Source organism: Leopardus geoffroyi, chromosome A2, assembly GCF_018350155.1.
Source record: "Leopardus geoffroyi isolate Oge1 chromosome A2, O.geoffroyi_Oge1_pat1.0, whole genome shotgun sequence".
NCBI lineage: Eukaryota > Metazoa > Chordata > Mammalia > Carnivora > Felidae > Leopardus > Leopardus geoffroyi.
Genome location: NC_059331.1, coordinates 24370602 through 24395689, shown reverse-complemented (window position 1 = coordinate 24395689; position 25088 = coordinate 24370602). Strand labels below are relative to the sequence as shown.

The following is a 25088-nucleotide window of genomic DNA, read 5'->3' as shown; positions in this document are numbered from 1 at the left end:
CAGTTCCCAGTATGAACTTCATTTGAGTCCTGGGATCTAGTCAGGGACATCACTGAGTGGCTGAAACGTTTTCTTTGGCTCTAAGCTCCTTAGGTTTATTTCTTCTGTCTTTTGAACTCTTACCTGTTTGAGTCTAAACACTGCACTCTACTTAGAATGAGTTCTTCTCCCAAGATGAGTTGTTCATAGGAAATTTGTTTCAAGCCCAGTTTTTCTAGCCAGCCATTATGGTGGCTTTTAAACTTTAAAACTTTGCCCCACTCTATGGCTGTTAAAAAGAATAAGAACAAAAATACCACTTTGCACCACTGGTGACAACCCACAGCCTGAATACCACTGAACACACATGGTGTAGGGCACCTGACATATAATAACCTGTGAGTAGCCATAATTAGCCCCATTTCACGGATGAGAAAGTTGTGCTTTAGGAAGGATAAGCAACCTGCTAATCCTACATCTAGGCAGCTGGTAACTGAAATCTGAACATAGATTTTTCCTCCAGAGTTTCAATACTTTCTACTCCTTCATTCTGCTTTTGCTGAAGAGAGCCCATAGGTTCAACTGGTTTTTCTCTCAAAACTTACTTTGGAAATTATGCACTGGAGTTAGTATCATATAACAGGTTGAGGCAGCTCATGGGAGCTGAAGAGGTCTCTGATATTTTTTTTTTTTTTTATTTTTTTTTAATTTTTTTTTAATTTTATTTTTGAGACAGAGAGAGACAGAGCATGAACGGGGGAGGGTCAGAGAGAGGGAGACACAGAATCTGAAACAGGCTCCAGGCTCTGAGCTGTCAGCACAGAGCCCGACGCGGGGCTCGAACTCACGGACCGCGAGATCGTGACCTGAGCCGAAGTCGGCCGCCCAACCGACTGAGCCACCCAGGCGCCCCGAGGTCTCTGATATTTTTGGGGAGGTGTGATGTTGTGCTTTGTGCTACCAAGCAAGAGTCATCACTTTTTTCAGCCCTCCAAATAGGGCTCCAAATATGTACCCTACAGCCAACATATGCCCTGTTTTCCCCCTTGAGTTTTAAGTCTTGCCCTGAAGTCTTTATAACAGTTGGAGCATAACTCATTCAAACTTGCAAAGCCCTGTGTTTTTGATTTGTGCTATCCATTTACGATACCAGAAATTATCCTTTAGCTTATTTCTTTTTCTTGAGAAATTTCTTCATCTTCTCATCTTTCAACTTAAAAAAAAACTTTGTCCCATTTAACTATTTTCCTTAAATAAGGGAAAAAAATGTGGGTTTTAAGTGATAGCCAGAAAAAGCAAAATGTCAAGTTAAATGTTAGCTCTGGATGATATATAGTTGTTATTTGGAAGCAAGGAAGACTTAAAAAAATGATGAGACTTCTTTCTTTTTTTTGCCCAAACTCTTCTTATGATGTGTTTGAATATTTGAGTTGCCAGTCAATAATTCCTGCTATGAACAGGTTTCATTTGTGTGAATTTAACTCCTGAAGTTGAATCACAGACACCTGTGTTTACTGAGTAGCTGTTTTGTGCACAGCACCATGGTGGGCCTTTCAAAAAAATTGAACATTCATTAAAAATTTTTTAAAATTTATTTTTATTTTTAAATGTTTATTTTTGAGAGAGACAGAGAAAGAGCAAGCGCATAAGCAGGGGAGGGGCAGAGAGAGACACACACAGAATCTGAAACAGACTCCAGGCTCTGAGCTGTAAGCACAGTGCCCAATGTGTGGCTCAGACCCACAAACTGTGAGATCATGACCCCAGCTGAAGTTGGGTGCTCAACTGACTGAGCCACCTAGGCACCCCCAATTTATTTATTTATTTTTAAATGCCTATTTATTTGTTTATTTATTTATGAGAGAGAGAGAGAGAGAGAGAGAGAGACAGTGAGCGAGTGAGCAGGGGAGGGGCAGAGAGAGAGAGATAGAGAATCCGAAGCAGGCTCTAGGCTGTCAGTGCAGAGCTGGATGCGGGGCTTGAACTCACAAACCTAGAGATCATGACCTGAACTGAAGTCAGACACAACCGACTGAGCCACCCAGGTGCTCCTTAAATTTATTTTTTTAAAGTAATCTCTGCTTACAACGTGGGGCTTGAATTCACAACTCTAAGATCAAGACTTGCCCATTCCACTGACTGAGGCAGGCAGGTGCCGGGAACACTCAGTTTTTACGAGGCTAATGGAAGGAAGTATATGAGATAGGATCTAAATAGTGACCTAAGAATGGCAGAATGTGCTGCAGGGGCTCAAAGGATATCAAATGAGAGAGGGGCAGGGAATGATTCCTGGAGGAGGTAGAATTTGAGGAGAGCCTTGAAAAGTTGGCATGATTTTAAAAAGGGGAAGGGTATGGTTTATAAACAATGGGGACTGTATGAGTAAAGGCAAGGAGACTGGAAAATGTAAGAAGTATGTGGGGGAGAGCAAGTCATTCAGTTTGGTTGAAAGACTTTCAGTTTAAAAAAACAATAGAAGGTCAAATAAAACCATAAGAAAGTGGGAGAAAAGAAATAATAAAAAAAGCTGAAATGAATGAAATAGAAACCAAACATATACTGGAGGGGAACACCAAAGCCAAACACTGATTCTTTGAGGAGAGGAACAAAAATAACAAATCCTTGTTAGACTCATTGAGGAAAATAGCCAATATCATGATTGAAAGGGGGCATCACCATCAATCTTATTGACATTAAAAATATGAGAGGATTTTATTAACAACATTATGATAATCAAATAGAAATTTTAGGTAAGTTTTTGTAAAAACACAACTTGTCAAAACTGCCTGAGAAGAAATAGAATATCTGAGTAGTCCTGTACATTAAGGAAAAATGATTCTATATCTAAAATCTTACCACACACACACACACACACACACACACGCAAAGCAATGCCCAAATCCAAAAACCAAACCAAACATAAAAACCTTCAAGCCCAGATGGCTTCTTCAGTGAATGTTACTAAACATTTGAGATTTGAAGAAAAAATTATATTAGTCATATAGAAACTATTCCAGAGACTAGAAGAAGAGGGAACATTTCCTATCTTATTTTATGAGGCCACTGTAACCTTCATATCAGTACCCAACAAAGTCACTACATAACTGAACACAGTGACAGTTAAAGGACCTGACCAAGTTGTGCTTATTCCAAGAATGCAAGGTTGGACAAATATTTGGATATCAGTCAATGTTATTTAATTTCCTTGAATGTTTATTTATTTTGAGAGGGAGAGAGAAAAAAAAAAAAAAGAGAGAATCCCAAGCAGGCTCCACACTGTCAGTGCAGAGCCTGTCATGGGGCTTGATCTCGCAAGGGAGATCTCTCTGTGAGATCATGACCTGAGCTGAAATCAAGAGTTAGACGCGTAACCAACTGAGCCACACAGGTGCCCCATTTAATGTTATTTACTACATTAATAGGATAAAGGAGAAAAATAAATGTAATTTCAATAAATGCAGAGAAATCATTTGATAAATGCAACATCCATCCATATAAAAAAAAGTTGTTTTTTATCAAACTCAGGTTAGAAGGAGAGGGTTTTCTTAATTTAATAAGAAATAGCTGTTAGAAAACTATGATCAACATCATATCTAATGATAAAATGTTGAAAGCTTTCCTTATGATATAAAAAATAAGACAAAATGCCTATTACTGTCACTTCTATTCCATAATGTTATGGACATCCTAAGTATAAGAATTATAAAGGAAGAAATAAAACTACTTTTATTCACAGGCACCATAATTGTGTGTGTAAGAAATCTCAATGAATTCATATATAAACAATTAGATTAGTAAATGAACTTAGCCAGGTAGCTAGTCAGTATTTAAAAATGAATCATATTTCTACATGCCAATGACAAACATTTACGCAATGAAAATTTGAAAACAATATTATTTATGATGTTATTAAAAAACCCAAAATATCTAGGAGCAGATCTAACAATGGTAGTATAAGACTCAACGTAAACAGAAGATTCAAAACATAATTAGATGTGGAATAACAAAAAACTTGAACAAGTGAAATAGCTATCAACAATGGAGTGGATAAATAGTGAAATATTCATGCAATGAAATGTTATATGGCGATGAGAAGTACCAAGCTATTGCTTCATATAACAGCATAATTCAATACCCCCAAAACAGTGTTGAAAGAAGCCAGACACAAAAGAACACATACAATGTAATTCTGTATATATGCATGTGTTACAAAAATAGAAATAATGAATAGTGTTAGATACCTGGATAATGGATAGTGGAGTGATGGGGTTTGGAGACTGGGAGGGGGCATGAAGGAAGTTTCTAGAGTACAAGGAGTATTCTATTCCATGATCTGGTTTGCATGTGCCCAGGTGTGTTTACTTTGGCATAATTCATCATGCGAAAATTATGATTTGGCTACTTTCTTATGTGTAATACACTTTAATTCAAAGTTCATTTAAAAATAAAGGAAGAAGGGGCACCTGGGTGGCTCAGTTGGTTAAGCCTCTGACTCTTGGTTTCAGTTCAAGTCATTTTCTCATTGTAGTGGGATCTGGCTCCGGAGTCAAGTTCTGCTCTATAAGCTCAGAGCCTGCTTAGGATTCTCTCTCTCCCCCTCTCTCTGCTCCTCTCCTGTTCACACGCATGTGCGCACTGTCTCTCTCTCTCTCTCTCTCTCTCTCTCTCTCTCTCTCTCAAAACAAATAAATAAACTTAAAAAAATAAAAGGAAGAAAAAGTCACTGATAAAAAGACAAATAATCTTTTAAAAATTGAGCAAAGGATTTGAATAGACGTTTTTCCAGTGAACACATACAAGTGGGCAATAAGGACACAAAAAGATGTTCCAACAGGAAATGCAAATTAAACCCTCCATTAGATACAACTGATTCCCCATTAGTATGGCTAAAAAAAAAAAAAAAAAAAAGACAGATAGTAACAAGTGTTGGGAAGGATGTGGAAAAATCATACTCTCATATATTGATGGTGGGAGTGTAAAATGGTTCAGGACATTTTGGAAAACAATTTGGCAGTTCCTTAAAGTGTTAAATGTAGTTGCTGTGTGACTCAGTAGTCCTCCTTGGGGTACACCCGACCAAACTGAAAACATATGTAAAAACCTGGACTGTACACCGGTGCTCATATGCCATTATTAATAATAACCAAAATGCTAAAAAGAAATCCAAGTATCCATTATCCTATGCGAGTAAACAAATTTTGGTAAACACATAGAGTGGAATATTACTTGTCCATGAAAAGAAATGAAATACTGATACATGCTGTAACCTGGGTGAACCTTGAAAACATAATGCTAAATGAAAGAAGCTGGTGCAAAAAGCCACTTATTATGTGATTCCATTTATATGAAATGTCTAATATAGGTATATCTACAGATATAGTAAGTAGACTAGTTGCTGTTAGGAGATGGGGGAGAGGAGAAAAAGGAGTTACTGCCAGTGGGTACAGGGCTTTTGGTGGTAAAAATACTGTGGAATAAAGTGTGCACTGGATTGCATACTTTAAAGGGGTAAATTTTATGGCACATGTGTATATCAATAAAACTATTATTCAAAACTAAAGATATTTCAAAGGAAAGGATCAATAACTTTACTTAAAAATTAAAAATATAAACAGAACTATACAGTAACCTATCAGATGTATTTCTAAGGTTTATAGTAGTTGGAGACTTAATATTCCTACTATATAAAGAAGATATATTCTCAATGTAATGTAGAGTAAAAGCTTGAGGAAAAAAATGTCAAAATGTTGACACTAATTCTGGATGAGGTGATTGTAAAGGATGTTTTCCTCCCCACCCCCCCTAAATTTTTATGTTTGCAATAATTTGTATTCATTACATAGGAATGATTAGGAATTATTATTTAGGAAAAACAATGGTAAGTTCATTTTTAAAAAGCTTAAAGCTGCACAATTTATTCTATCCTGGTTTTCTTTTGTTGAACTGAGAAGATTCCAAAGAGGAAAAGCTTAGATTATTTATGGAAATTGATAATCTGGCTCTCCTGCTTACTGTTTCTCTGGGCTCCAGCTTTCCCATCTGTGAAATGGAACCTTGATACCAGCCTGCATAGGGTTATGGAGAATGTTAAAAATGAATGAAGGTGTGGGAAAATCCTGGTATATAATAAATGCTCAAAGAATTCTTTGCTTCTCTATCCCTTCCCTTTTAGACTGAAAATTGTGTTTTACCTATAAAAAAGAGGTGGTACATTTGAATAAGGACAGACAAGAAATTTAACAAGATTACTTCAGGCAGAATCTTAGCTCAGAGTACACACACAGCTGGTGTGTGGAAAGACTTTAAAAGCATCTTTGAGAGGAGAAACCAGTGGAGGAAAAAAATAGCAACTCCCAATAGGCCTGTGGTGTAATAAATGACCTAGGGACCTGGCTTTCTGGCTATTGGGCCTTTGGCAAGTCACTTGTCTTTTCTGGCTCTTATTTTTCTCATTTGGCAATGTAGAGATTGGACCAAGAGTCCTGACTTTAAAAATTCTACCAAGTTTTGAGGCTTGGTGACTGGCAATTTGGAGTCTCAAAGGGCCTGCCTGGAGAGTCTGAATTGACATGACATTCTTGCAAAATTTAAATCTTTGCTTTGTTTGTTCCATCTTTGCCAGCCCTGCCCAGGCCAGTAACCCCTGTACTCTCTCCCTTGTTGGTGCTCAGGTTCCCAGCCTATTGTTTATTTAGGGATTGCGATTTCCTTATTGGCGTGCGCCTCAGCCAGCAGGGTTGAGAAGTCAACCACAGGCCTCATGTGAACTTCCCCTTTCAAGTTTCAGTAATGACAGTGTACCGGTCGTCACATGCCTCATCCCTAAGGCATGGTCTAGTTTCCACATCCATCAGGCCGTGCTGGTAACTTGGGGTGGCCTGAATTCCTCTGCCGCCTGTTGCTTTTTCCATGAGATAAACTGGTTGAACATAGAAGGATTTGTGGTATGTTTTGAGATCCTAAGACTTCAACCAGGGCTGTTGAAGGCATTGCAGGGATGGTTTAAAAGGAATGGGAAGAGCAAATACATGTTGCTAGAGGCCAGTGAAGAGAGCTTTCTCACCCAATCTTTTCCTAAAGAGCACTGGAAGAGAATAGAGGTTTCAGATGTCCATCTTTTCAATACTCCTTGAAATGCAATCACTGTTTTACAAAGTAGTATTTCACTGGATCTCTGGGAATTCAAACTCTTTGTATTTATATGTATGTGGAAGATGACTTTGATCCAGGCTTAGGGAGGGTTGGGCTGCACACACCGAGGGGCTACCCTGTCATCTGGAAGCACTTTCTGAAATTTCTTCCTCCCTGTCTTCTCTCCCAAATCTTTTCACTGTTTTCTTTTGACCTTGCCCCGTGATCTTTGAAGGCTAATCTTACTGTGTGGAAGAAAGTATCAAAATAGCCCAGCTTCTAGGTGGCAAACCTTCTCTGAGGTTAGTTTTCCTGAGATTTTCCTGGGGACAGTGAGGTCTCACTGTGTGGCTTCTTCTCTTCTATATGTGGAAGGAACCATTCCAGTTTATTAAAGGTGTTTTAAAAATGATTGAAGAAGACAATTTAGGTGATACAAACAAATTTTATCTAGGACTTTTTGAAGCAGTGTCCATTTGGAGTACTGGAAAATGGTGTGGAAGTCAGGAAAGTTATATAGGATAAAGAATTAAGAACAAGAAAGAAAAAAATTTTAAAAAAGAGATGATTGCCTGGGGTCACGTAGTCAAACTTGTTTGAGTTGAGAAGGAACAAGGAAATTAGAACTCAGAATTGGCTTGTCATTTGGGGATTGGCTGACTAGATATACTACATTTCTGGTCAAGGGGAGCATTTACAGGGACATGAAAGTTATCTAAGTATTGGTTTGCCGACAAGCAATCCCAAGCAGAAGTAGAGCCATCTTGGGCCTAGAAAGTTATTTCAACAAAGGGAAAATCTTAGGCAAGTTATTTACCTTCTGTAGGTCTTCCGACCTATAAAGTGGATAAAATAAGTACTTAATTCATGAGGTTATAGGGAAGATTAAATGAGATTTTCTAGCACAGTGTTTGCCTTAGTAATCCATACACATTAGCTGTTGTTGTTATTAACTGCATTTTTAATGCGGAATAGAGAAACTTTGCTTCTGTTCTATATTATTCTTTTCTATAAATTCAGATAATGCAAATATACATATATCTTCAACATAAATGGGGTAGAAAACATAGGTCTAAAAAAGAAATCTTTTGATATGGCTTTGTTCCCCACCTGAGGAGCTTACAAATAAATACAGAGTTTTGTGTCACCTCCATCCTGAAAGGGAATGTCCTTGGGTGACACCAAGTCATTGATAGTTTTTATTCACTCCCTAGATGAATCTGATGCACCTAGTCCACAGATTGGCACTGGGGAGCTTCTACATTAGTGTATGTCATAGGCACATGGAAATGATTTTGGATTAACCCATGCTCTCTTCCATGCACTGGGAATGTAGAAAGCTATCAGTATTAATTGAAGCAACTTTCTTTGAAGGGCCAATAGCCAAGAGGCACAGGTGCAACCACTAGGTTAAAATTGAAATACTTCTGTGGTTATCTCAAATCCCCAGAGTACCCTCCCCCACTCCAGCAACTAAAAAGTTAACCCCTGGTCTTTCAGAAACTTCCCCAGACCTGCTTCCATTGTTCTAGGTGGTGTCTGTTCTGGTTGGTTCTCCTCCTATGCTATGCTGGTTGTTCAGTGACATAACAATCACCATGATTCTATGGGATTTAAAGTCTCCTCAAAACTTTTTTGACTCTTTCTTTCTTGACACCTAACTCTCTTATTTTCTGTGACTTTTCTATGACTTCCATCAATTTTACACTTCTTTTTGGTGATTCCTGTACTGTTTTCTGTTTCCTCAATTCTTAACCCTGTCTAAGAATTCTTTCACCACTAGGCTGATGATCTGTCATGTCTACTGTCTCAACTCCCATTTGGCTTCTATTTTTATTATTAACTTCCCAAAGGCTGTCTTGTTGCTGTCTTTTTACCAGCTTATAAATGACTCCCAATCAGACCCAAGTACAAACTCCTTGCTTGATTCTCAAGAGTGCTTATCATTAAGCCCGTCCTTCTTTTCTTTTCTAACTCCTCTGCAGAAAAAAATTATCTGTACTTCTTCTTCTTTTTTTTTTTTTGTGATCTGTACTTCTTAATTAGTCCTGTCTTCTTATTCCTCCTTCATACATAATTCATACTTGTTATTTTGTTCTTTCAATTTATATTAATTAAATATTATGTGCTGGACACCATGCTGAGTACTCTTTACTTTGCATGTGTTATTATTTTTGGCCGGAAAGAATTTCATCTTCTCTATGATAATCTTACTCTTATCCATCTCCAGACCCTATATTAGGGGATTTTCTGGAGATTTGTTGACTCTGCTATGGTGGTCTTACCCATTTCTGACCTCTCTCTGTAGACTTGTAGAATATTATATCTAACTGTATTTTGGTATTCTCTTTCATGCTATAACTTTTGTGTTATACTCTTCTAGTTGCAAGTGGCTGAAACCCTGCTATTGTATTTTGGAATTCTGGGGATTGGATGGTTAAGATATAGCTCTATCTAGCTGTTCAAATGATGTTATAAGGGCCCAGTCATTTAGGCAGATTCTTAATCATGGTATCAAAGAAGGCCATAACCAGCCACAGGCCGATATTTTCCTTATCATTCATAATCTCAGAAAAGGAGAAACATAAACTCAGAAAAGGAGAGACCCCTGAAGTTATGTCAGTTCCCTAAAAGAACTCTGATTGGCCTTGATGGCATAATGAGTTTACCCCAGGTCAATCAGCATCCAGAGAATCCATGGTACTTGCCACTGAGCAGGGTCACACATGAAAACCCCACTAAAACCACAGGGAGTTGGGGAGATGTAGTTCCTAAAAGGAAAAGAAGCTGAGTAGACAATTAAAAAGTAATTGATAAATGCTACAGCTAAAAATGGGAAGAAGGTAATCTTTGTAGAGCACCTACTGTGTGTTAGCTATAATTCTGGGAGATATACATGTTGTCACTCATGTAATTCTTATAACAGCCTTGTGTTATGGGATTAGTAAGGTTAGAAATATGCTCACAGGGGCGCCTGGGTGGCGCAGTCGGTTAAGCGTCCGACTTCAGCCAGGTCACGATCTCGCGGTCCGTGAGTTCGAGCCCCGCGTCGGGCTCTGGGCTGATGGCTCAGAGCCTGGAGCCTGTTTCTGATTCTGTGTCTCCCTCTTTCTCTGCCCCTCCCCCGTTCATGCTCTGTGTCTCTCTGTCCCAAAAATAAATAAACGTTGAAAAAAAAAATTAAAAAAAAAAAAAAAAGAAATATGCTCACAAAGTTAAATGGGGTGGACTAAAAGCGGAAGCTACTGTCTTCTACATGTGTACCTCACAAAACTGGGGAATGGGTGGGGGCTTACTGTACTGTTATTGGCTTATGATAATGATGACAAACTTTTACTCTCATGGGGAAGGTTCCATGATAGGTACTTTGCATGCATTATAGATCACTTGGAATTTTCATGACATGCTCTTGAGCATGGTCTTATTTCAAAGAGGCTCAGTATCTTGACCGAAGGCATAAAAATCAGGATTTACATCCAGGTTTGTGACTCCCTAAGGGTCAGGAGGATTTTTTTAATGTTTATGTATTTTGAGAGAGAGAGAGAAAGAGAGAGAGAGAGAGCGAGCGAGCACACACATGAGGGGGAGAGGGGCAGAAAGAGAGGGAGAGAGAGAGCATCCCAAGCAGGCTCCATGCTGTCAATGCAGAGCCCAGTGCTGGGGCTGGATCTCAATGCTTAACCAACTGTGCCACCCAGGTGCCCCCAGGAGGATTGTTTTATTTTCAGCTCTTTTTTTTTTTTTCAGACTTGAGTCTCATAACAACAACAACATCAACAAATTCATACATGCAGACCAAAACCTCAGTGGTTGCATTGTGTCCAGAAAGAAACACTGGATACACATCTTCTGCCCGTGGGTCATTAGCAATGTGCACAGAGACAGAACAACAGAAAGGATGCATTCCAGGGACATGGGCTTCATGAAGAATGAGTCAGAAGTAGGCAAATAAGGCCATGGAAAGAAACATTGTAGCACCCTAATTACTTGGAACTTGACTTGATTCTGTGCTTGTACATTTTGCTATAAAGAATTAGGTACCATCTGAACAAGCAGACAAACACAAAAAACAATACTATCACAAAAAACAGCATGTCCCCTGTCATCTCATCTAGGTCACCATCTTTTTACAGTTTGATAAGGCTCAAGAAGGTGAGTTACTGTTTTTTTTGTTTTTAGTTTTTCCTTTAACATGCTGTAGGCCGAAGTTGACTTCTTTCTGGAGTGCTTGACTTGGGCTCACAAAACTGTGGCTAATCCCACACAGTAAATGCTTCCAAAGTCAGGGCGTTCCTCAGATAGCCTAAGACCAAGGGCCGTTCAGTTATGTTTGCAACTACAACTAGATGAGTTTTATAAGTTAAGCCTTCAGGAGCCTCTGTGGCATCCAGTAATAATAGTCTAGAATTTTATTCTAAATAAAGTATAATATAATTAGGTTGGGACACTTCCTGAACATTAGATCACATCTTCTTCCTTAAACCAAATTGGCCCTAAGTTTGTTGATCAATGTCTACAGACCGATATGTGATCACGGTGAGTTCCATGCTCCATAAAAACTGACTGTATTTTCTTTCTTGGCCTCATATTAAAATAAAACCAGTAATTCTTACTGTATTTGTAAGGAAGGCACATTGTGACACTTAGCAATAACATAATTATTACTTTTTGTGACTAAATGATATTGCTTTTTTTATGTTCTGCCCACTCATCATTTCAGTGTTCACTGTTCCTGGAGAGGACTTGAAATCTTTTTCTTGCTGTTTAAGGGGAACATACTGTTTGACAAATGCAAAAGGATAATAAAGTCTTCTGGACTGGCAAAGATGCTCCAGAAAGTTTATTCCCAGGGTTGGTGTATACTTAGGCCAAGTTGGATAGCTCTTGAGAGTAGGTTAATATTTTTCTAAATGTTAGCTTATAAAGTTGTCTTGGTCTCTTCCACATTGGACACCAGTCTTGTCCCTTGTGTATGCTGGACATTTGTAGTCATTTAAAACACCCAAGTCACCTGAGAACCTTGTGAAAATGCAGATTCAGATTCAGTAGGTCTGGGTTGGGACTTGAGATTCTGTATTTCTAAAACTCTCTCAGGTGATGTCAGTGCTGATGGTCTGTGGGCCACACTTTGAGTAATAGTGATCTAGATTATACTCCATGTTAGAGAAGGGTCCCATGAATCTTGTTAAGATTTAATTAGTATGAGAAAACTGTGCATGTCTCAGTTTACTATCAACTGTAGCACACATGTCCTAGAAATATTCAGAGATTAGTAAAAAAAGAAAACAGATAAAGCAGAGATAAACTTATTTCAATCTTCCCATCCATTCTCATTGCTGTACTCCATCACCCATGGGCTCGTGCTAATATTTATGGCTGGTGTAAGAATCAGCACATAGGCCTGTTGGGTTGATGGATGCTAGGGGTTCAGTTCCAGTCGTTTATGTGTTAGCTGCCCATCAGATACCTCTTTTATATCTTTTGAATGATAGATGTAAAATAGTCTTGAGTATGAATCTTTAAGTAGGAGTTATGATCTGCAAATATACGTATAAAATTTTTACAAGTATTATTTTATGAATGTGTGGAAAGAAATGATTTGAAAGAGATATTCAATTCAGATAATTTTTTCTAACTAATAGGGAATGAAACAAACACATTTAAGCTGTTTTTTCCCTCCTGAAACTCCCCCCCCCCATATTCTTACAGTTCTTAATGAAAATATGATGTAAAAGCAAAACAGTTTCATGGTTGTCTTATCTCAAGACTATTGAAAAATGTCACCTATGACATGAAGTGGTAGGTTCTAAGACTATGGGAGTCTGTGTTCTTTCAGTGCTCTGGGCTCAGAGCAGGCACTCAGTAAACCACTTTTGAGTGACAGAAGCCAAAAGGTGATCTGGATATTTAAGCACATAATTATTTTAAATGGGGAGTAATCATAGCAAAATTTCCCATGAAGAATCCAAATCATTGTTTTGACTCTTCACTTTAGTATATAACTCTGAGCTTAATGTGGTCATTAAAATCATATATTTTTTTCAATAATTGACTTCTAGAGGATTAGTACTGAGAAAAATCAAATTAAATAGAATACTTTGCTGTAGGACTTCCAGAGCCATTAATGCTGATCAGCATAGGGGATCCCCAATAAGCATTTCTCAAACTTATATGACCCTGAAATCCCCTTATCACAGAGCTTTTTTGTGTTCTGTGGTTTCAGGAAAAGATTTTCTATGTAGTATTTCACTTTCCCCATCTCCAAGGAAGGTCCACAATTAATCGAGTTTGATAGTTTGCTTATTTGTGAAACATAATCAAAATGAATACTTGAAAGTCACTACATAAATTGTTTAAAATTTGGTGATAAATAACCTGTAAAGATGTTCAGATGAAGGAAACTGGTGATAGGGAGTAAATTTTGCTCTTCCTTCTGAAACTGCACTTTTCAGCACTATGTCTTCATGTTAGGTTTTCCCCCTCTCTACTGTAGATTAGTGCTTAGAGTTCTTGGGATGTACACTTAGTATCAGTTTTGCAGGACAACACCCATGTATCACATTGAGCCATAGTAGGACCTGTGAGGTAATTGCCTTCTGTAGTTCCTAAATATATATGTTTATAGTAAGTTGTCTTAGTTTTAGAGATTTGAAAAAAAAGAAAAAGATAAAATTTCTTCTTTCCGAATTCCTCAGAGGCAGCTGAGAAGCTGTGACCATGACAGACATTGTTTGTTTTTCATACTTCTATTTCCTCATGTCTTTATCTGCCTAGCATTTTCAATATTTTCTTGGGCACAGTCAATATACACCATCTTATATATCTATGTATTTTGTATCTTTTCCCTTCTCTCGATCTTAATGATATTCTCCTATCTCCTTTACCCTGTGCTCAAGATTTCAGGTATGAATTCTGTTGACCTTAAATTTGGCTTCTTAAAGAATAGAAACCTAAATAAGAACAGAAAAAAAATAGATTGTTATTAAAATGACTAAATGACTCCCCCCCCCCACTTTTTTTTTTTTTTTATAGTATTTTGGGACACCTGCAGCTTAAGGAAAAAAATTTGTGAGGAAAAAGAAAGGTGATTAATTTAAGAAAATTTGTAGGGGTGCCTGGGTGGCTCAGTCGGTTAGGCGTCTGACTTCGGCTCAGGTCATGATCTTGCGATCTGTGAGTTCAAGCCCCGCATTGAGCTCTGTGCTGACAGCTCAGAGCCTGGAGCCTGTTTCAGATTCTGTGTCTCCCTCTCTCTCTGACCCTCCCTCATTCATGCTCTGTCTCTCTCTGTCTCAAAAATAAATAAATGTTAAAAAAAAGAAAATTTGTAAAAGTTAAAAATATTCTATTTATAATAGATTTATAAAATATAATAGATTTATAAAATTTATTTACTTAGATCCAAGTTAGTTAATATACAGTGTAGTATTGGTTTCAGGACTTGAATCCAGTGGTTCATCACTTACATATAATACCCAGTGCTCATGCCAACAAGTGCCTTCCTTAATGCCTATCACCAATTTACCCCATTGCCCTACCCACCTCCTCTTATGTGTTTTACTATTTAGTGAAAATTTACTTCAGATGCGTATAGGTCAAGATAATTTTTTTCATGTCACAAAACTTTCTATCTTAACCCTGTTCTGATCTTTCTTTAGCAGTATGCAATTTTTTAAAGTGCAGTGAAAAGCTCCTTCCAACCCAGTTAGAAGTTGGTAGTTGTGGTCATTGCTAACTAAAGCCTCAGGATTTGACCAATGGGAAAGGTGAAGATTTCTTCTCCCCATACCTATGTGATTGACACCTGAAAATCTAAGTGTATGAAAACATTAAGGTGTAAGACATGAGGACCACAAAGTGTATTGCACATATGTCTTTATACATGTATATTTGTGTATACATATGTACATACAAACATATAAATATGCTCACTTCAGACTTGGGTCTGAAATCCCGGAAGATTTTGGGTTAGCAAAGCATTGATTTTTTTTTCACACTTAACTTACAGTTAAACTCTTGTAAAGATTGTACTTAGATATTTATAGATGCTGAAAGATTGTATTTAAAAAAGAGAAAATCTCTGTCATATTGATTAGGGTTTTAATTGATATCTATGTTTTTATATATCTTAAAGTAATAATATAATCCTAAGGCTTTCATGGGTATAAATAAAAGTGTTAATAGTGGGTATATCTGGGTGATGGGATTGTGTACAGTCATAATTATCTATATAGCTTTTCAAGTTTTCTATAATGAGCATATTTTAATTTTATAGTCAGAAAAAATTTTGATTTAAAATGGCTCCCATTTGTTTAGAAGGCTCTTATGAACACTTAGAAGTTCTTTCTCTGCAGCCTTTTTTAATTTTTAATTTTAATTTTTTATTCAAATTATTTATTTTTATATAAATATGTATTTATATATGCATAAAATCCAAATTATTTTCATATATCTGATATGTATGCATATATAATGTTTTATGTACTTTTATATATTTTTATATATAAATATATCCCAGAATAGTACTTTGCCTATACAATGTGTTCAATAAGTATTTCCTTTTTTACTTTTTTAATTATTTTTTTCCAGTAGACCCTTTATTTATTATTTATTTATTATCATTTAAAAATATAATTTATTATTAAGTGGCTAGCATACAGTATTTACAGTGTGCTCTTGCTTTTTGGGTAGATTCCTGTGATTCATCACTTACATCACTTACATACATCACTTACATACACTTATTGGGCTCATCCCAATAAGTGCCCTCCTCAATGCCCATCACCCATTTTCCCCTCTCCCCTGCAACCCCCATCAACCCTCAGTTTGTTCTCTGTATTTAAGAGTCTCTTATAGTTTGCCACCTTCCCTCTCTGTTTGTAACTATTTCCCCCCCGACCATGGTCTTTTGTTAAGTCTCTCAAGTTCCACATATGAGTGACAACATATGATATCTGTGTTACTCTGATTTATTTCACTTAGCATAAAACCCTCCACTTCCATCCACGTTGCTACAAATGGCAGGATTTCATTCTTTCTCATTGCCAAGTAATATTCCATTGTATATATAAACCACATCTTCTTTATCCATACATCAGTTGATAGACATTTAGGCTCTTTCCATAATTTGGCTATTATTGAAAGTATCCGCAGCCTTTTTTTTTTTATGTTTATTTTTGAGAGAGAGAGAGAGAGAGAGAGAGAGAGAGATTGAGAGTGAGAGAGAAGGAGTGTGAGTGGGGAAGGGGCAGAGAGGAGGCAGGGACAGAGGATCCGAAGTGGACTCTGTGCTGATAGCAGTGTGCCTGATGTGGGGCTTGAATTCACAAACTGTGAGATCATGACCTGAGCTGAAGTTGAATGCTCAACTGGCTGAGCCATCCAGGTGCCCCTCGTAGCCTTTTTATTATTGCTTCTCTTTTTTTTTTTTTTTTTAATTTTTTTTCAACGTTTTTTTTAAATTTATTTTTGGGACAGAGAGAGACAGAGCATGAACGGGGGAGGGGCAGAGAGAGAGGGAGACACAGAATCGGAAACAGGCTCCAAGCTCTGAGCCATCAGCCCAGAGCCCGACGCAGGGCTCAAACTCGCGGACCGCGAGATCGTGACCTGGCTGAAGTCGGACGCTTAACCGACTGCGCCACCCAGGCGCCCCTATTGCTTCTCTTTTTATCTGCAGAGTTCTCATAGCTCAGAACTCAAAAGAGTCACTAAAAATGCCTCCCTACATTCATCACCTTGGGCTGCTATGAGAAAATACCACTTCTGGGGGACTTGAAAAACAGAAATGTATTTTCTCCCAGTTCTGGAGGCTGGATGTCCCAGATCAGGATGCCAACAAGGTTCGGTTCTGGTGAGGGGTCTCTTCCTGGCTCACAGATGGCCACCTTCTTGCTGTGCCCTCACAGGGCAGAGAGAGAGAGAGAGAGAACAAGCTCTTTAGTGTCTCTTCTGACAAGGGCCTCATCCTCATGACCTCGTGTAACACTGATCACCTCTCAAAGGCCTCATCTCCAAATACCATCACATCTCCAGCACATTAGGGGTTAGAGCTTCAACATAGGAATTTTGGAGGCACGTAGACATTTAGTCCTTGACACTCATTTCACTCAAACTGGCAGCATACAAGATTTCTGGAAATTGCATCTAAAAATAGAAAAATCCTGGCAGCAGTACATAAAACATTAGTGATGGTTATCTCTTGATGGTAAGATTAGAGGGGATTTTCTTCATTTTCTAGGAATTTAAGGTGTATTACTTTTATAACTGGAAAAAATAACAATATTATTTTCAAAAGGAGAACGAAATGCTATAGGATATAACATTCCATAATAATCTTGCAAATTTCAGAATCTTTTTATTTCATCTTCTTGAGGTTTTTCTGAGAATTGATAAAAATGTCTTCGGCACTTAGAGCACTTGGATGTTTGCACACAGTGGGACTCAATAAGTATTTGTTTCTCCTCATTTTCCTCTATTTAATGATGATGACAATGTAATGATTATTATATTGCTCCATGAGACATGCCATAGGCCATACAATAGAGGAAATTAAGGTAGAAAATAGCCACAAAATCAGGACAGATGTATTTATTGCAAAGTTTTTCATATGAGTTAGTTATAAATAGAATAGGCCACTCATTGTCTTTATTTTTGGAACTCTTTAGTCTTTTAGATTCTTGAAAATGAATTGATAAAAAAAAATTAGATTGTAGTTTGTTTTTCATTAACATTCAAATACAAATGTAATAGCAGCTCCTTGGATCTGTACAATAAAAGAGCAGGTAGATAGGAAACCTACAGTCAAACTTTCAACATGATTCCTTCCCAAAACTGATTGGAGATTAATACCTGAGGTTGGGGAAGGGTTTTTCCCCTTTAAGAGCTCTTTCTTCTCTTTCTAACACCTCATTTCTTACTATGCTCTATCTTGTGTATAGGGTCTGTCATTTCCTTAAAAAATTACCTATGGTTGGTTTTTTTTTTCCCAATCCCACATTTGAGTATAATATTTCTAGTTTTTTAACTCCAAAAGTCAGTAGGTTAGAGATGACCTTCAAGGTAGCAATGTTTTTGTCACTCAGGGAGCTGCTTGCCAAATACATCATGACATTGTGATATTTTGGTTACTACAAATTTTCAATATTTAGTATATCAGGATTTAGTTATTTAATTGCACTGATGTCTGTATTCTAGATGAGAATCCTTCTCATTAGTAGATTTTAATTTTCTCCTCTGTCAGAGTCGATTCCAATCATGCCTTATAAATCCAGCTATAGAATGAATGCATGAACAAACCATTTTTATGTTTACAAGTAGACTAGAAATTATATGCTGGTAAACTATATCTGAAATTACAAATTAGTCCACTTAAATAGTGTGTGTGTGTGTGTGTGTGTGTGTGTGTGTGTGTGTGTATTAACACGTTAGATTGCTTTTATCCTTGTTGCTTTGGTAATCTGATTCCCAGATATTAGACAAAACTATCTAGGCAACTCTCCATATTGTATTGACATATGATCTTTATTGGGAGCTAAAAGAATCATCTCACAAGCAATCCTGAGAAGTGAAAAACATACATTGTTCTGAATTCAGGGTTATGTCTATACCATAGTTAATGTATTACTCCCAAAATTACTTTCTAAAATTCTGTTTTGATAATACTGAAAAAACAATTTTCCCTCTCTTTCTCTCACTCTGTCTCTCTCTTTTAACAACAGGACACAAAAATTGCTTCATTAGAGCGAAACATAAGGGATCTGGAGGATGAGATCCAGATGCTAAAAGCCAATGGTGTGCTGAACACTGAGGACCGTGAAGAAGAGATCAAACAAATAGAGGTTTACAAAAGTCACTCCAAGTTCATGAAAACCAAGGTATGGCCCAATGTTACAAACTTTTATACTCTTAATGTGACTGGGAAGTTATTATTTACATACATACTTCCCCAAATACCCACATAACTGGTTTTATGTGATATCATGAAATACGTGGACAATAATGAAGAAGGCAGAAGATTGTTAGTTCAGAAGTGTAGATTCCAAAAGGAAATCGGGGAACATTTTCGTTCAGATTTCTACTAATTAAGGTGTTCAAGATTTTCTAATGAGTAACTTTGATGTCTTGGGAATTAACATTTATTTTGAATAGTCCCCTGTCTTCCAAATTTCCTGAGTTTTCATAAGTTTGCTATTTTTGCAAAGTTTCTGTCATTGCCAAATTTTGACCCATCCCTAAGAAGGTGACTGTCTCAGAAGGTGTTGATCTTGGAAGCCAATTTAACTCACTTCAATGGTATAAAGACATTTTGGTTTTATCATAGTGTTTAAGGCAGAACTGATTTTGCATCCTAATGCTTAAATTCGCTTAAATTATTCAGCTTCTTTAAGCCTCAGTTTCTTCATCCATGAAATAGGAGTGGAAAAAAGCAGAGACCTGCATCATTGATTGCTTTCACAATTCCAAGAGATTATGCATTTAAAGCACTTAGTCCCTTGATTGATCTCTAGAAAGCATTCAGTAAATGATGGTCATTGTTGTTGATAGTGTTACTATATTGTTGATATCTGTTGCTATAGAATATTTATAAAGTATAATTATAGTAACCCATTCTATTAATTTATATTGGTATTCCCAGTTTTATATTGTTGATATCTGTTGCTATAGAATATTTATAAAGTATAATTATAGTAACCCATTCTATTAATTTATATTGGTATTCCCAGTTTTATATTGTTGATATCTGTTGCTATAGAATATTTATAAAGTATAATTATAGTAACCCATTCCATTGATTTATATTGGTATTCCCAGTTTTAAGGAATTTGGTTTGTTATTTTTCAAAATTAAACTTTGGGCTGCAAATGAACCGAACAGCTATTACTTTTACCTGTGCATAATTATTAATTTATGAATTGCCCCAAATAGATCTTTTGAGAGTTTGAGATGCTTTTATTTATCCCTGAATTTAAACCATTTTGCTTCTGGAAATAATAACCACACCAATTTTTAAAAATTCTTTCTTTTACCATGTGTTCTTAAGCACCCCTGTTATTGAAGTTTTATTTTTGTTTGTTGCCTTATAAAATGCAGCAGAGTTAAGAGTCATGCAGACTTCTGTGAGGAAGCAGTGGAAGTGGAGAGAAAAAAAATGTTTAAATGATAGTATGATTTTTATCATTGTGAAATACATGCATATTTATTGCAGAGAATTTGCAAATTATAGAGAGGAAATAGTAATATCCAGCATGTACTTCACCACATATGTCTCTGTGTGTATGTATGTGCGTTTCTCCAGGGAAAAAACAAAAATTTTCCTTACTTCTGCCAACTTTGCGCTTACAAGTTGATGTTGAGATTATGATTAAAACTTTGGATCAAGGAATTGAGGGAGATCTGAGGAGAGTGTCTAGTGGGTTTGAACGTAACCTTTTCCTTTCAAGGAGTTCCACAAAATGCAGAATGGGCTTCCCTGTTCAACCCTCCCTTCTAGTTTCTTTTTGCAGTCCTTCCCTCTCAGAGAGTTGAGCTGGGGTGCAGCAAGCATAGTGGTAGGGTAGCCTGTTGACCAAATGATGACCATTCACTTTTGCAATGAAACTATGAAGATACGAGTGAACTCATAATGTCTGGGAAATTACTGTTTTGACTTAAACCTTTTGTCCCATCCTGTCATTCAGCAGTGGAAGATAGTTCAAGCCACTTCTACAACTAAAAATGCCATGAAATTTGTCCAGGTGAATAACCATATATGCATATGGTTTTCAGCAAGCAACTCTTTACCTTATTAGCCCACAGGTGTCTGAGAGACTATCAGTCCTTGAGTTGGTTTTAACTTTTAATGTCTGATTACTTTCTAGAGTTCTTCCAAAAGTGGTTAGGTCAGAAGGATGTTTGAGTAGAGAAATGGAGTAAGGGGGAAAGAGTGCAGGCTGACACCTATAGTGGACTCTGGCAGATCTCTAGCCTGCCTTTTCTAGTTGAATGGCCTTGAGGAGTGAGTTATGTCATGCAACCACTTTCTTCTCGTATAAAATGGGGCAATACCATAATCCTTAAGAGGGAGACTTAGAGGTTTAAATGAAATAATGTAATTAAAATGCCTGGCTCAAAAAGTTAATTAATAATTATGCCCATTATTATTGAGGAAGTATTTATAATTACTAAATTGCTAAGAATTTAGTCCTGAGTGCTTTGTGTTTTGTGTTTTGTGGGATCCCAGAGTCTGTGTGAACTGATTCCAGTTGGGTAAATCATTTGTCATGGAACTTGTTAAATTTTAGAGGCATGGATTGATACCCTTTAAAATTGGATGATTAGCATAGTTTATGGTCCATTGTGGCCTATTGGGATAACTTTTCTACAGAATTTATATGAATATGTTGCTTGTCAACATCATCACAGATATCTGAAGAGTTAATTCTTGCAATGATTATGTATGCACATTGATAGAACAATTGTTTAATGTCAACGTTAGAGTCTCTTGAACTCTTTCATTTATGCAGAGTTGCATGGATAAAACTTTCAGTGATGGATTTTGGATCTCTGTGTTCCTCAAAGACTTACTAAACCTTGGTTTTAGCACATGGCACTGAGCTAGCTACTGAGGGGCTCTAAAAGTAGTGCATATTCAAAATATTACTCACTTCAAAGCCAATACTGACCACCTAGTTGGGAAAGTAAGAAATGTACTGGAAAAACTACCCCAAAGATTTTTGGGAGGAGAGTTCAGTTCTGGCTGGAGTAATGAAAGTTATTTAGGCTTAGTTAGTGTTGTTTGTTTGTTTGTTTGTTTTGTTTTGTTTTGTCTAAATAACCAGATTGTCAAAACAGCAATGACAGGTCTGGTGAAGAATGCAAACTGAAATCAGTGACTGAGCAAACTTAGAAGGATAAGTAAAAATACCATCCTACCCCAACTCCACACAGAGGAGGAAGTGGGAAGAACTCATGTCTATGTGAAATGGCAGATTTTCCAAAAGGGGAAAAATGTTAGATTTAAATTGCAAACACCTAGAGGCTCTGAAACTTACTTCGGAAACGGAAATGTAGTTTTGAAACTCATTGGGTTTAGTGAGGCAGTGATAGAAATGGAAATCAGAAAGTGACTTTGGATCCCAACTAGCAAAAAATGCTGGATTTGAGGCAGGGGTAGTTAACTTTAGAAACCGTTGTTTTAATGGTTTACAAAGACTCAGAGTCTTGGTAGAACATTTCAGAAATTCTTATGAAATGCTGCATAAGGAGGGGAGTGGAACTCTGGGAACCAAATCTGAAATTGCAGCTAAATATTGTTATGTCTTCTTGCTGTTTGCAGTGAATATATAGAAAGCTTTTTACTTGGGATTAAAACAAATTTTTTTTTGTAATGTTTATTTATTTTTGAGAGACAGAGAGAGCACAAGCGGGAAGGGGCAGAGAGAGAGGGAGACACAGAATCCAAAGCAGGCTCCAAGCTCTGAGATGTCAGCACAGTGCCCGATGCAGGGCTCGAACTCATGAGCCAGTGAGATCATGACCTGAGCCAAAGTTGGATGCTCAAATGACTGAGCCACTCAGGCGCACCTAGAAAGCTTTTTAAAAGTACCCCAGGGAGGGGCGCCTGGGTGGCGCAGTCGGTTAAGCGTCCGACTTCAGCCAGGTCAGGATCTCGTGGTCCGTGAGTTTGAGCCCCGCGTCGGGCTCTGGGCTGATGGCTCAGAGCCTGGAGCCTGTTTCCGATTCTGTGTCTCCCTCTCTCTCTGCCCCTCCCCCGTTCATGCTCTGTCTCTCTCTGTCCCAAAAATAAAAATAAAAACGTTGAAAAAAAAAAAATTAAAAGTACCCCAGGGAACTTCTTCTTAGCTGGTGTTTTGGAGAGGCTCCTTAGGAGTGATTACTGTTTGCAAAGGCAGCGGGCTTGGAAGTGCTCTTCAATCTGAGTATTTCTTTAAAAGAAATCTAAAATGAGTTCTATTATGATTATTTGGAAGTTTGATACTTTTAAATAAAAAAAATAATGGGCACCTGAGTGGCTCTGTCAGTTAAGCGTCCGACCTCAGCTTAGGTTATGATCTCATGGTTCACGGGTTCCAGCCTGGCATCAGGCTCTGTGCTGACAGCTGAGAGCCTGGAGCCTGCTTCAGACTCTGTCTCTGTCTCTCTCTGCCCCTCCCCTGCTTGCGTACTGTCTCTTTCTCTCTCTCTCTCTCTCTCTCTCAAATATAAATAAACCTTTTAAAAAATTAAAAAAAAATAAGATATAAAAATTCAACCTGATTATGAAAAAAAATCCTAAAATTGGGTAAACACATATTTATGTTCTCATTTGGTTTTTAGGGGGGACATTTTAGCTGAAAATTGTTTTTATGACCCATTGGTGATAAAATTGACTCAGCATTTGATTGCTTTTCATTAACAGGGCATGACCTCAAATCAGTCTCAATCTCAATATGTAATTATTTGCTCTAAGTAGGTAATAAAGGCAGCTAACAATAATTCTTGTATATAAACTTATTTTTAAATATAAAAATATGTTAGAATAGATAATTTTAAATGTTTCAGTGAAATCTGATATGGAGACAATGTTGTGGTATATAAAGGAGTGCTGCTTGCATTAATTATTAAAATAAGTAAAGCTTTACTGCATTTTACCTCCATTTGATCCTGAACAGATGACTGGGACTGGTTGAAAACTTTGTGATTAAGTTAAGTAGCATTGAAGACCCTAATTGCTTTTATAAATATGATATCATAAAAAAAAAACATGCCACAACATGTTTACAAAGGTAGAAGGTGAATTGCAAAAATGTAAAATAGAGTTTAGAATCTCAACTTGTGCAAAGGCATGGATATCAGACATAGTTGGCCGGGATGGAAATCCCTGCATCTTGCAAGGCCTTTGGCATATGCCTGTTTTCCCTGAGAACTGAGGCTCTGGGAGGCCTCCTGGGCCTCCAGTTTCTAGAAACTCCAATTTCTACTCTTAGCTCCAAAACTTAGAGGACTCAGACTGTGAGAACAGAATCTAGAGGCAATGGAAAGCATGAGTTACCTTCAGGAGCACTGTTAAACCTTTAAGAATGGAATGTACCATGTAAATAATTGTTTTTCTGGCAGGGAAAGAATGATGGTATCCCCTGTTCTATTCGGGGCTTTGTTTCCAGTGTAACACATTTTTACATTTTTCATCTACTGATCTCAGTACTTCTGTATTAGTCACTCCCTCTGTTTTCAGAGTTTGCCAAAGACACCACTCTGCTGTCTTAGATCTCTTCTTTTATTCTGAATTTGTAACACATTTTCTTATTAACCTCCGAAGGATTACAAACCTCATAACCCAAACGGCATGATAATAAGCATATCACTTTCTAGACATGAGAGCTGTATCTGCAGTGAAAAAGAAGCTGTTTTCCTTGGCAAGGGAATGTTTTCAGGGTGTTGGTTGTGTCACAGACGTAAGTGGTGGAAGAACTTTCAGACGAGATGAAGTGTTCCTGATGTCCACATGGACTTCATATAAAGCATGTGATGTAATTCCGATTGGCTTTTCTTCTTGCCATCACAGAGACAGATCTTCCCCAGCCTCAGTTCCCATGTATGTTTGATTGCATCACTTTCCATTTTTATTGAGTTTATGGCTATAAAAGAAGCACAAGGCATATTTTTTATGGAAGAATATGATTTTCTACCCTGTAACTATATTCCCCTTAGAAAAGCCCTCTTCTGTTATTGTCTGCATAAAATATTTATTTAAAATTTACCTCATGGCAGTGATAGTCTGAAAGCTATTTAAAGCAAGTGTCTATTTAATATTTATAGACTGAAATAGTTTTGTCATTATCAATCTATTTTTATTGAATAAAGTAGGTGTATGTAGAACCTGTCATGTTCTTCCTTCCTATTAAATGCCATTCTGTTGATCAAGTTAATTTCATTTAAATTTCTCTCTCAGTACCCCATTCCTACACTAGATTTCTACTCTGATACTTGTAGAAGTT

At 37.2% G+C, this 25088-nt stretch overlaps 1 protein-coding gene across 16 annotated transcripts in view; it reads left to right on the top strand.

Moving 5' to 3' along the window:
* ERC2 (ELKS/RAB6-interacting/CAST family member 2) overlaps positions 1–25088 on the top strand; it is a 937892-nt gene that overhangs the window by 299304 nt on the left and 613500 nt on the right. For all 16 annotated transcript variants that reach the window (XR_006715875.1, XR_006715877.1, XR_006715878.1 and 13 more), the window contains one exon: positions 18831–18986. Coding sequence is in view for 12 of the 16 variants with exons in the window: in XM_045493241.1 (XP_045349197.1) it covers positions 18831–18986 (156 nt within the window). In the remaining 4 variants the exon portion in view is untranslated. The remainder of the gene's footprint in view (positions 1–18830; positions 18987–25088) is intronic.